At 42.6% G+C, this 12,219-nt stretch overlaps 1 protein-coding gene across 1 annotated transcript in view; it reads left to right on the top strand.

Moving 5' to 3' along the window:
- ADAMTS17 (ADAM metallopeptidase with thrombospondin type 1 motif 17) overlaps nucleotides 1-12,219 on the top strand; it is a 168,812-nt gene that overhangs the window by 9,614 nt on the left and 146,979 nt on the right. Inside the window, exon 3 of the mRNA XM_030456917.1 lies at nucleotides 1,642-1,807. Within this exon, the coding sequence (XP_030312777.1) occupies nucleotides 1,642-1,807 (166 nt within the window). The remainder of the gene's footprint in view (nucleotides 1-1,641; nucleotides 1,808-12,219) is intronic.

The raw sequence follows: 12,219 nt of genomic DNA, 5'->3' as shown, positions 1-12,219 counted from the left end.
GGAACTAATTGTTACTGCAGTGCTTTGCAGCCATGACAAATAGAGGCTCTGCTTTATTCTTTCATTTTCTGTTCAAGTGCACTTTTGGAATTAGTGACCCTTTCTAAGGAATCCTGGTTTCCCCTGAATGCAGCTTGGTTAGTGTGGCTGTCAAAAGAGGAGAAATCTCCTTTCTGTTAGGAGAAATTCCTCTTGCTGGAAATACTGGGCCAAAGGGATTTCCTGGGTGTACGTGAGGACTGAATTTGGCAGCAAGATGTGGAAATGTACAATATACAGTATGTATGTAATGTATATTATAAATCACATTAGCACAGTCAGCTGTTGAATATAGAGTATTTGCATGTACGTGCAGAGCATCTGGATGATTGCCTGGCTGGCACAGGATGCTGTTGGGGGGGGGGGGGTTAAGAAAAAAAATAAGTTTGGGTTCTCTTTATATGTGTAGGATGGGTGTTACAGGCATGCAGCCTAGCAGGATCCCTTTGTAAACTCCTTTACCTGTAAGGTGGACCATATGCATATTAATTGCAATACAAATAATCATGGGATTAGTACAATTAAAAGTAAGAAAGAAACCCTCACTGTACATACACACTTTCTCCAGTGTGTTATAACCTGGAGGTTATAACTAAACCTGAAGGCTTTGGTATGTTCTAAGGTGATATCTTTGCTTTCACTCACTTTTCAAGGCCAGGCTGGATGGAGCTTTGCTTCTAGTAGAAGGTGTCCTTGCCCAGGGTAGGGGGGTTGAAACTAGATGATTTTTAAGGTCCCTTCCAACCCAAACCATTCTGTGATTCTTTTCATGCCAGTAAAGGAATGGAAAAGGTATAAAAGAGCCTTAAAAACTCAAGGTTGCAGGCAGAGGAGGGCTCTCCTGGGGCAGAAGCTGCCTTCCAAAGATGTTCTTGCCAACCCTGGTGTAATGTCTGGACTTGGTGCAAGAGAGGCAGGGGTTTAGTGCTCTCACCTGTAGCTTATGGAGTCTACTGCTATTTAGACAAAGTCTTTGCCTTCCTTGTGTTTATTATTCCAGGGATGATGGAAAATCTCTGAACGGGGAAGGCACAACAGCCTGACCCCTGAATCCCAACTCATGGCTTGCAGGGAGAGCAGTGCTTGCTATGTGGCCCCTATTGTAGTCAAGAAGAGGCATTTGGTGCCATACAAAAAGATGTGGGTGGCTCTGCAAGCCATACCTGAGACATCACTTCAACTCACTTTGTGTTGTCTGCAAGACAGACAGACATAGACAGTCTGCAGTTTGCCCTCTTTGCTTTACTGGGGTGTTAAATGCCATTTAATAACAACACAATTCCTCAGATGAGCTGAGCATCTTGTAAGAGACATATTTATGGAGGGAGAGGAGGAAGGGAAAGGAAAGGTATTGACAAGAATCTCCTACCTTTTCTTTGTACGTGTACACTGCACAGTGATGTTTCTAAATAAATACACCAAGCAGGTGAAGTTCTTTAGTTTGTGTTATTCAGCCTGAACACAACTGCAACCACTTTGTTTCCTCAGACTGTAAATTTTGTTTGCAGTGTAATAGTCTAAGTTCTGATAGATAAGGCTAAGATACCAAAATATTTGATGGGTTTGTTTGTTGGTTTTTTTTTTGTTCTCTTTTGTGGACAGGTTGGCTATATCCAGATTGGATCAGAGCACATGCTAATACAACCAGTGAATACATCAGAGACCTCATTTAGTGGAAAGGAACACTTCATCAGGCGTAGAAGATCCACAAAATCAAGCCAGCCCGTGAAGCCACACCTGCCTGATGAGCACTGCAAGGTTGTAGCAGGTGAGCTTGAAGTGGCTCAAGAGAACAGCCATGAGGTGCAGTTATGTTTGTAACTTGTTCTGCCAGATCTGTGCAGTTTGTAATTCAAGTGTTTGTGCAACTGGAGCTGGTGACAAACAGCTTGCATTAGGAATCCTCCTGCTGCCTCAGCCAGAAGGAGCCACATCACTGATACAAAGATGGTTAGGACAGTGCTGTAATGGTCAGTTTTGGGGAAGACAAACTTTATGATAAGTCAGAGTAAACTTCTGCTTTAACCATGCAAAGTGACCACCACTCAGGAAGGTATTCATTGTTTTTAGCAAAGGCCCAGATTCTGAATTTGGAGTCAGTGGGGAGGGCTGCTCTTTTGTCTCACCTTTCCACTTGAGCTGTGCCAAGTAGGCATGGATAGAACAGTGATCCTTGGATTTCAGAATGAGGAAAGGGTATTTTCTCTTCAGGTTTCAGTGTGCCTGGATGTTCTGTTTCTTTTATTTCTTTCCTGTCTCATTGCCCTACCAATATTCCAGCTTCTGCTTTCTACTGGAGGGACTGCACAGCAAAATGGAGACAGTGGGTCAGGGTCTCCATGTTTTCTTCTGCTGGGCTGCCAAAGGGACAAAATGGGAAGTGGGACTGGCAGGTTTAATGTGTTCAAGAGTAAGACCCTCTAGTATGAGAACTGTTGAGTAGCCATGATATATAGAAGGTTTGGGTGTAGAAGGGAATGGCAGCAGCTGGAGGCACAAAAAACTTACTGGGAACAGCAGTGGAAGCAGAGGTCTGAAGTAACTCACTGGAATAGGCAGCCATGAACTTGAAGTTTACCTGTATCCCTCAGATTTTGTATTTAACCAAGCCTGTGTACCAGCAGAGATGACTTTGCTTGTTTATAAGGTTGCCTCCTTGCTGGCACTGCTTGTTGGTAAATCCTCTAGCCAGGAACTTAATTTTCTCTTGTGTGGAGCTGAACTCTTAAGCAGTTCAGCAAGTTTATTATTCTCATAGGTTCAGACTAAGCCAATCTTCTCTTTGACTCTATGAGCACAAAATCTTGGTTCTGGTTAGAGTTACAGATCCCTTATGTCTCTTTTTAGAGGAAACCTCAGAATTCAGCACCACTCTGATTTCCTAGCCAAGGACTGTACACACTGCAGCACTGTGTTCATAGAAAATGCATTACAAAATTCTCACAGTAAAAGAAGACAGTTATTAGTTAAAAGCTGAATTGAATTAAACTGAGGCCAGGAAATCTGTCTCATCCTTTTTACCACTGAACCTTTAGACCTTCTGACTAGGGGCAGGGTGCTGCCTTTCCTTGGCAGAACTCAGATGTCCTCCCTGAGAAGAGGAAAAGTAAGGTGGGGAGATAGTGGGTATTTACATGGGATAAAAATGGAAAGAGGAGGTAAGTGAGAGGTGTCAGAGCTGTAAAAATAAGAACTGAAAGGCAATGCTGAAAAAAGGTTTGCCCAGTAAAACCTACTGTTTCCTGAAGGGTTCTGGGAACTGGCTGCTCTTCTCTGCTTTGTTCAAAGTAGAATGTGAATAGAACCCAAAGTTGTTGGGATGCTCCCTGCAAGTTTTGTTCTTCTCAGGTTGGTCCAGAGATGATTGACAGGCAGGTCCTGAGCTTGAGGGATTGGATTTTTTCCTACCTGATGGTAATTAAAGGGTTAGGCTGAGACTGCATTTAGGGAGAGCATGGGATTCTCTGACCCTTGTATGAAACCAGGATAGGTTCTGTCTCTCCTCCAGCAGCTACATGAGGAAAATCTGGGACTCTGTGATTCCCTGTCCTGCCCCAGGATTACACAGGAATTTTCAAAACAGCTGGGAACAGAATTGGTATCCCTTGGGCCCTGGTTCTTTGTGTTGCCTGCAGGCTGGCTGTGCTGAAAAGGGAGCAAAGCACCCCACTGCTACACAGTGCAAACAGCCACCCCTTCAAGTAGCTGTGTCATAAAATAATGAAATTGCTCCTGGGCTTTGCCACTTAAAGGCAGACTGCTGAATGTTTTTCATTGTTGTGGGAAAGAAATGTAAGTCTTGGCTGTTAATAGGCTTAGCACGTTAACGACCTAATTGACTCCTGTCTGGTTTGGATTAACTTTTTGTGCACAAGGAGTTCTGAAACAAAAACAAAAAAATTAATCCTCTCTGACACACAAAAGGTCTGTTCCTAATGAAATTGGGTGGAAATGATGATCTAGGGGCATGCTTCCAGAGTTTCTCCTGGGAAAAGGGCTCTTTACTGTGGTACTCCCCAACACTGGCCAAGTGAAGGACTCATCAGGTTTGTACTTGAGGTTGTTTTTCATTGGCTTGTAATTTGGCTCACCCTGGCTAAAACTTGGCAGGAGAGGATGCAGGTTGTAAATACCTTGGAAATATATGCTAAACATTTTAGATACACATCCTGTAGTGTGGAACAACATAGAAAAATACATGTTTGTGTAAATACAGCATAAACCAAGGATTTTTCCAAGCCACAGAATTGCCATGCTTGGGCATTTTCCAGTCCTTTGCTGCTGTTCTTGTATTTTCTGAACAAACAGGAGTCACCTCTAAAGATCTTTTCTTCTTAAAATTCGGTAATTTAGCAGTGCCTGCTGTGATCTGGGTTTTTGGGGGGATTCAAATAAAATACAGAGCATCAGATGCTGAATTTTTTTTGTTAGTTATTGATCATGTCCTACAAATTTAAACAGGGATAAATTGCTCAGTGGCAGTTTTCCATTGGCTGCAAGGTCCTGTGATGTATGAACTTAATTGATTGTAAAAAAAAAAAACAAAACCAAACCCAAACCAACACAAACCCAACACATGCATGGTAGTGTAACAAGTTGTGTGACTGAAGGAGAAGGAGGAAAGCATATAAAAAGCAAAATGAGCTTAATCAGGGGGTGCCATGTGTCAGCACTGCTGAGGGAATAGAGAGCACAGCTTTCCAAGGGAATTCCTCTTGTGTTCCACCCAGAAGTGTGGCACCTTCCTTGCAGCCTTCAGCCATGGGAGAGGGAAACTGAGCTGGAGAGTTCCTTGGGGCTAGGTAATTCTAGCAGTCTGGTTTGATAAGTGGTTGTTAACATTTCTCCAACTGCTACTCCAGTGTAAATACCATAACATGTCCTACAGCACTCAAAATTATTTTTAGAGCTGCAGGACAACTTTGTGGGAGCCAAATCTCTCCTGGAATAATCTGCCTAAGAGGATTAATCTGGCTCTAGTCAGGAGTGGGAAAGCAGGTAGGGTCTTGCATGACTGGATCGTGGAGATTTGAATCCAAATCTGCCTGTTAAAGGGTTAAAAAAATAAAATCCCAGGTCTGTGGATTCAGATGTTTTAATTCCTTTGTTTAAAAGTCTGAAGTGCTCCAGCAGCAAAGGACAGATCTCATCACCATGGGCCAGGTGTATTGTTAGTCATATGATATGTGTGTACATATTATTTTTTATCACCTGTCATCCAGCAGGAGAAAAAGTTCAAGTCACAATGCACATTTCTACTCAGGCATGAACATGAGCCCCTGTGAGGCAAACAGAAAACCTATTAAAAGGTTTCCAGGTGCATATGCTGTGAGGGGGAAGGAAGGAAAGGTTGGGTTTCATTTTCTCTGAAGCATGGAGTCATTAGGAACATGGGAAATAGCTTCACACCAGTGATCTGAAACACTTACTCTGTTCTCATCTGTAGACACCAGGCTGCATCTGGGATACCTGCTATCACACACTATTTTGATTTTAAACAATGAGTTTGATTTTTATTGTCAAAGTTCCTAGACTAGTGATCTTTCTGGAAAGAGCATGGAATCATAGGTGATATTTTTTGTAGGCTTTAATAAATGTAAGTATGAATTTTGCTAGAGATGAGGCAAGTGGGGGGACAGAAGGAGGTCAGTTTTAGGGCACCATGCAGGATTTTTGCAGTGCCCTAAACCTCCATGAATTGACCTCACAATTTATTTGTGGGAGCAAGAAGTAGCTGCAGGGCTCATCTGTGTTTCAGCAGTATTTGTGATTCCCACCAATCTCTGACCCTGTAAGAAGAGCTCTGGATAGAGAGAAAATGGGCAGGGCAGAGAGGGCAACTGCAGAGCTGAAGGATCTCCTTTATTAACCCCCTGTAGATAAGAGCAGGGGCTGAAAACACCTGAGATAAGGCTGCTTGCACTGCCCTGCCTCTCTGTGACCTTACACACAATAAAGCTGTTCCCATGTGACAGTGTCCAGCACATCCTCAGCTCCAGTAAATGAATATAATTCTGTTAATTATCAAGGAGCAGCAGTAGTTTAATTTGCCAAGATCTAGTCACATATTTTGCACGTTTCCTCTGCTGTCAAAGTCTGTGTACAGAAAAAGTTTTCATTTTTCTTGGTGAGAGAAAATATCAGTGTTAAAGACAGAATCAAACCATGTCATGAAAACACAGGAATCTCCTCTAACCATAGAATAAAATAAAACTTTGTTTCTTTGGGAAAAGTGAGGTCTGTTATAATTTTCATGAAGGTCTCCAGTGATGTATTAAAGTCCCCTTCCATAGAAAGGATTTGATATAAAATACAGTCCTGGAGCATGAGAGAGAGCAACTTGTCTTTGGAGGGAAGGTTGTTATTTCATGTTTATGATACAGACCTCATCAATTACTCTGGATTTGCTTTAAATCCTTTTGTCAGTTTAAATGAACCAGTTTTCATTTAATGCAAACGTGCTGCACAGAGAGAAGCATGTAGTGAAAAACAGGAAGATCAACCTTTTAATTCACAAAATAACAATGTCCTGCTGCTCTGTCCAGTTACTTCTCAACCTGTTTTAACAATTGATCAAAGCTGGTAATAATTTAAATAAGTGTTAGTATGCAGGTATCAAATGTAGGGAATGCTTTCCCTGAACAGGTATAAATCCTAAACACATGTTACTGCTACATTGCATTTCCCCATCTTTAATCATTGTCTCTTAGCTGGGTTTTCTGTGCAGGTTTGACTTGGCCTGAAATAGCAATTGTTATGGCCAAAAAACATGTGCACTAAAAATAGAGAAATGTAATGCAACCTGTATTAGTCCATATTAGGAAGCATCTGTTGAAGAATTAAAGCAAGGATTTCAACAATGGGCTCTGCAGAAGATGTAATGTGATTAAGTGTTTGCAAGCATAGAAGGATTCCCTGTATCAGAAATCAGGTCTTTCAGCACTTTTCCCATGGGAGCTTGTCTCACTTTTGTGGATAAATCCCTTGATTTCTCCAGGTTCCTGGTCTTCCAAACAGGGGGTCTGGATTTTCCCTGTAAGCGTGTGATTGTTTCCTTATGGCTGACAGAGAGCAATCTCTTGGAGCATTCAGAAGTGTCCTTTTCCATCACATGTGGCAAGTGAAGTTTTATTGCTGGTCTGTTCTGGATGAAGCCCTCAGCACAAGGGCAGCTTGAATAATGTGGAGCAGGAGGGACTCCAGTTTCTTCTTCCTCAATTGAAAAGCTGCAGAAGAGGCCAAAAAAAAGAGGATATGCAAATATTTATTTGTAGGGTTTTCTTCCCTTCCCAGAGCAGCTGCACACAGGAGAGCACTACTGCTCCTTCACTTGATTCCTAATAAAACATCATGTCAGCTGCCATGGGAACTTAGGGAAATCTGAACTCTCAGGTGATGAGGAACTGAGTTATCTGGTGTTTGCCATCCTTGCCTCAGGATGTTCATGGATATTCCAGTGGCCATTTTGGCTGGAAAGGTAGCCAGGTGGCTCCATGGAGACTTAAGGTGCATCCCTGACCTTTTAGCTTTGTTTATTCCCAATGATCATTAATTGTAGCTCAGAGTTAGGAGTCAAGATTTGGGAATTGGGACCCCATTGTCCTCAGTTCCTGATGTTGTTTGACCTGTGACCTTCAGAAAATCCATTGGGATCACACCTATAAAAATGACCAAGTGTTGGGCACAAACTGAACCTGTGAGCAGATGAGAGCTCACAGTGCTCTTACACCCTGCCCTTAAAGACAGAGTCTGGATGTGCTATGTTGACAACTCAGTAAGTTTTACAAAAGAATAAGGTTCTGACTGATGTAGCCAAGCCACAGACTGACTTGGATAACAATCCTTGCAGTAAAATCTCCCTGGTGCTTTGAAATGCAACAGGGAGTTCATGACTTCTGTCTCAAATTATTGTTTGCTGCTGTGCCAGGCAAATAGTCATGAACTTGTGATTTGGTATGAAAGTAGCCCAGTTTATGGAAAAAAAAAAAGCCAACAAAAAACCCCAAAATAACCAACCAACCAAAACCCAGGAAATCCAACCCAAACCAAAAGAGCCCCAAAACACAGCACGTTTTTGGGAGGTAGATTAGGGAGCAATGGGTCATTCTGCTATGCATTGATTTTCCTTCCTCCCCTTCCTCCCCTTCCTCCCCTTCCTCCCCTTCCTCCCCTTCCTCCCCTTCCTCCCCTTCCTCCCCTTCCTCCCCTTCCTCCCCTTCCATTTCCTTTTCCATTTCCTTTTCCATTTCCTTTTCCATTTCCTTTTCCATTTCCTTTTCCATTTCCTTTTCCATTTCCTTTTCCATTTCCTTTTCCATTTCCTTTTCCCTCTTTCCATTTCCATTTCTTTTTCTGTCTTTTCCTCTCCTCTTTTCCTCTTTTTTCCGTGTCTTTTTTTTCCTTTTCCTCTTTTTTCCTTTCCTTTTTTTCCCTTTCCCATCCCCGTTCCCTTACCCCTTTGTCTTGTTTCCTCTTTCCTCCTCTTTCCTCCTCTTTCCTCCTCTTTCCTCCTCTTTCCTCCTCTTTTTCCTCCTCTTTTTCCTCCTCTTTTTCCTCCTCTTTTTCCTCCTCTTTTTCCTCCTCTTTTTCCTCCTCTTTTTCCTCCTCTTTTCCCTCCTCTTTTCCCTCCTCTTTTCCCTCCTCTTTTCCCTCCTCTTTTCCCTCCTCTTTTCCCTCCTCTTTTCCCTCCTCTTTTCCCTCCTCTTTTCCCTCCTCTTTTCCCTCCTCTTTTCCCTCCTCTTTTCCCTCCTCTTTTCCCTCCTCTTTTCCCTCCTCTTTTCCCTCCTCTTTTCCCTCCTCTTTTCCCTCCTCTTTTCCCTCCTCTTTTCCCTCTTTCCTCCTCTTTCCTTTTTCCCCTTCCCCCTCCCTTTCTTCCCCCTTCTTCTTCCCAAACAGGTGATGCATGATTTGAGAACTTGGGGGTGTATAATGACTTTCTAGGCCAAGGCACTAAAATGAAAAGTCAGCTTTCAGTCTACAATCAGTTGTGATTTGAATGAGCAACCACTTTTAGTCCCTGAGTTTCAGATAATCCCCTGGGATCAGCCAGCTGAGGTAAATCTGAAATCCCAAGCTTTTAGTGGCAATATTAAAGTTCAGTGCACAGGGACAATTCTGTCCTGAGTCCTGGCAGAGGTGATGGAAATAAATTGGGAAGTGGTGGCTGTGGCAGCAACTGCAGGAGTTTCTGCTCTTCTTAATTTCCTTCTTCAGTCCTTGGTTGTGTCTACTCCAAGGTGGATGCCACAAAACATTGAGGAAGCAACTGTGTAGAGCCAGGCCCCTGGAGCTGAAGTGGGGTTGCTTTTTTGTTTGGTTGGTTTTTTATTTTCCTTCAGGAGATGAGGGTTTTGAAAAGAACCTCTCTGCTGTTGTACGAATGAAAACTGCACAGAGTTTTAGATGTAAAACCCCCAGGAGGCAGGGAAGGGATGTTTCTGCTGGTGTCCATTAATTTTGAACTGACCCTCTGCTGTCCTTGAAAGCCCAAGGTGATCTTGCAGCTCTGGGGTTGCTCTTTTAGCTCAGGCTGTGTTAGCACATGCCCTTCAGTGAGCTGACTTCTGCAGCAAATGTTTTGTCATCCTGGAAGTCTTAGAGCTCTAAGCTTGCTTAGATTTGTCTTGTTTCTAACCATGGGCAACTTGATCCCCACACTGAGCAAACAAAGCTGCTGACTTGTGCACCTCATGGGCATCCAGCGTGGAGATGCTGTGCAGTGACTCTTCTGAAGGAGCAGTTCAGTGAAGTGTTTGGAAGCAGCTCTGCTGTCAGATCCAAATATGAGGGGCAGATTGATTAAATATGAGGGGTAGATTGATTTAACTGTAGCATAGTTCACTGATGTGTTTTTGAAATAACAAACACCACTTGGTTTGAACTAGGACAGAATCAATTTTCTTTTTAATACTTTAACTTTTTATTTAAGTCTCTTTGAGGTAATTGCACTTTCTGAAGTTAACAGCAGATTGAATTTAAGTCAAACTAAGAAGGAAGCTTGCCTGTATTCTGAGTTAACTCCCTATATGAGGGTGTACAGAGAGGTTAAAGGGGTCATGAGTGAAGGGAAATGAGCAGAGGACTTCCTGAGGAAGAATTTGGGAGGATTTTTAAGGCTACAGTAGAAAAGAGCTTCTAGGGAGAAATCTGGCCTTGCAGAAAGGACTCCACAATTTTACTTTTATTTGTGGCTTTTGTTGAGCTGCATCCAGAAACTTTTCAGTAGGTTTGACTAGAATGAAGTAGCTAAAATTACAAAAGGTAAGATTAGGGAGGGGAAAAAAAAGTGGAAGACTATAGGAGAAGAGAGCTTGCTTTTCTGAGGAATCTGGGAAATACTGTTGGAAGAAGGAGCAGGAAGGGACTCTGCAGTTACAGCAAGAATGTGCCAAAAACCAGACAGTACTAGACAGGGCTTTTGGTGTGTAAAAGGAAAAGGTCATCTGGGGCAGTTGCTTTGGAATTGTACATCTGTTGGGTTGCCATAAAAAGCACCGAGCTTTTTTTCCTAGAATCTCAGAAGAGCTCTTTTGTGCTTCTGATCACAGTAGGGACTATTGGGTTCTTTTGCTGTTCTGAGGAAGATTGCAAAGGCTGCTGGGCTGCAGAATGTGATATCTTCATGTTACTTTGCAGGTGACTAGCCAAGGAAAGATAAGTCTGTAAGTAAAAGCCAGGTAAAAAGCAATGGTACATCCATTTTATACTGAGGTTCTGGGGGTGTATCACTGCTCTCCCATCACCTAATAATCCTGAATTTTGTGGGATTTTTTTTTTTTCCAGAAAGACTGTAACACACTGACAAAGTGACTGGCAAAAGAGTAATGTCCCTTGTGCCTAGTCACCCGCAGCATATACGTGCTGTGTTGTGGATTGACTGTTTCAGCTCATATTTCACATGAAATTGTCTGACCTCTAAAGCAGGGAACACCTGACTTCTAAAATAGTGTGCAGTTTGGTTATGTATGCTCCCCGCAATGTAAACTCCTCTGACAGGCTCCTGCCCATGTTTTATGGCCTCTCATGCCTTCACACTAACACTTAACATCTGCACCACAAAATTTGTAACATCAGTTTGTTCAAATAAAGAATCCACCAAGCATTTAATCCTTGTTTTAATGGCTGATGTTTATTTTAGTTTGGGGTTTCGTGTACTCATGGAGGGATTCTCTGCCCATAGTCCATAAATCACACAGGGCAGGAGTAAGACCTCTCTGTGCTGGCTTGTTTCCAAAGTGAAGGTCTAAGGATGTTTGGTTTTGGGTTGGTTTTTTTTTTTGATACATCCATAAAGTTGAATCACCTCAGGTCTGAGTGGCAGGTATGAGTTGCAGATGTGTTCCATGAGGATTTTTACTGTCGGGTTTGGATCTTTTTCCTCCTCTTCATCAAACATCTGTACTGTGGAACGTGTGTATTTCTTTTGTTCTGTTTGTGATCCCTGCAAATTATAGTTGTTTGGTTATGTTGGAAAATTGTTTGTGTGGAGGAAGATGCAAATAGAGACCACTCTGCAAGTAGCCTTCTATAAGGACAAAAAAAATAAAAGTTGCTCTATAGAAGAGCTACAAACTTTTTTTTTTCTTTTTTTCTTGAAATAAAAAAAAGAGGCAACATGACAGATGACAGCTCTGTTCAAGTAATTTGTGCTGCTTTGCTTTACCTCTTCCATAGTGTGTCATTGGTGACCACCTGAGCTCTTTGGAGGCTCCCTTGAGTCCATTACATGTTGTCTGTTTTTAGTGCTTGGTAAGCTTATGCTTGGAGAATGTGAGGGAGAGGATGAGAGTAAGAGCCCAGATTCTCAAAGTTAGGTCACTTTGGCTGTGTTTCTAGGCAAGCTTGTGGGGTGGTAGTTTTCCACACACAACCTATAATCCCTACCACCCAGTGGAAAGCAGCCAGTCCCTGGTTTCAAGTAAAACTCATGGAGGAACAGGGGCCAGAGGCTTTGTGTGAAGCAAGACTACCCAGAAATTTGCCAGGAGTCCCTTTATGCTGCTGCTCTCCAGAAATCACACCTTTCAGTTTTGTACAGCTGCTTTCTGCAAAGAGGGGCTGAATGGAATTGGCAAAGCCTCACCAGTTCCTTCATCTCCCTCTGGAGGAAGGACTACACTAGGCAATCCTATGGCAAATGACCATGGCATGACCTCTTCTCCCTGGAGTCCAAGCTAAAGT

The sequence above is a fragment of the Calypte anna genome, chromosome 10 (genome assembly GCF_003957555.1).
Source record: "Calypte anna isolate BGI_N300 chromosome 10, bCalAnn1_v1.p, whole genome shotgun sequence".
Classification (NCBI taxonomy): Eukaryota; Metazoa; Chordata; class Aves; order Apodiformes; family Trochilidae; genus Calypte; species Calypte anna.
The sequence above is the reverse complement of the archived record's forward strand: the minus strand, read 5'-3'. Positions and strand labels throughout refer to the sequence as shown.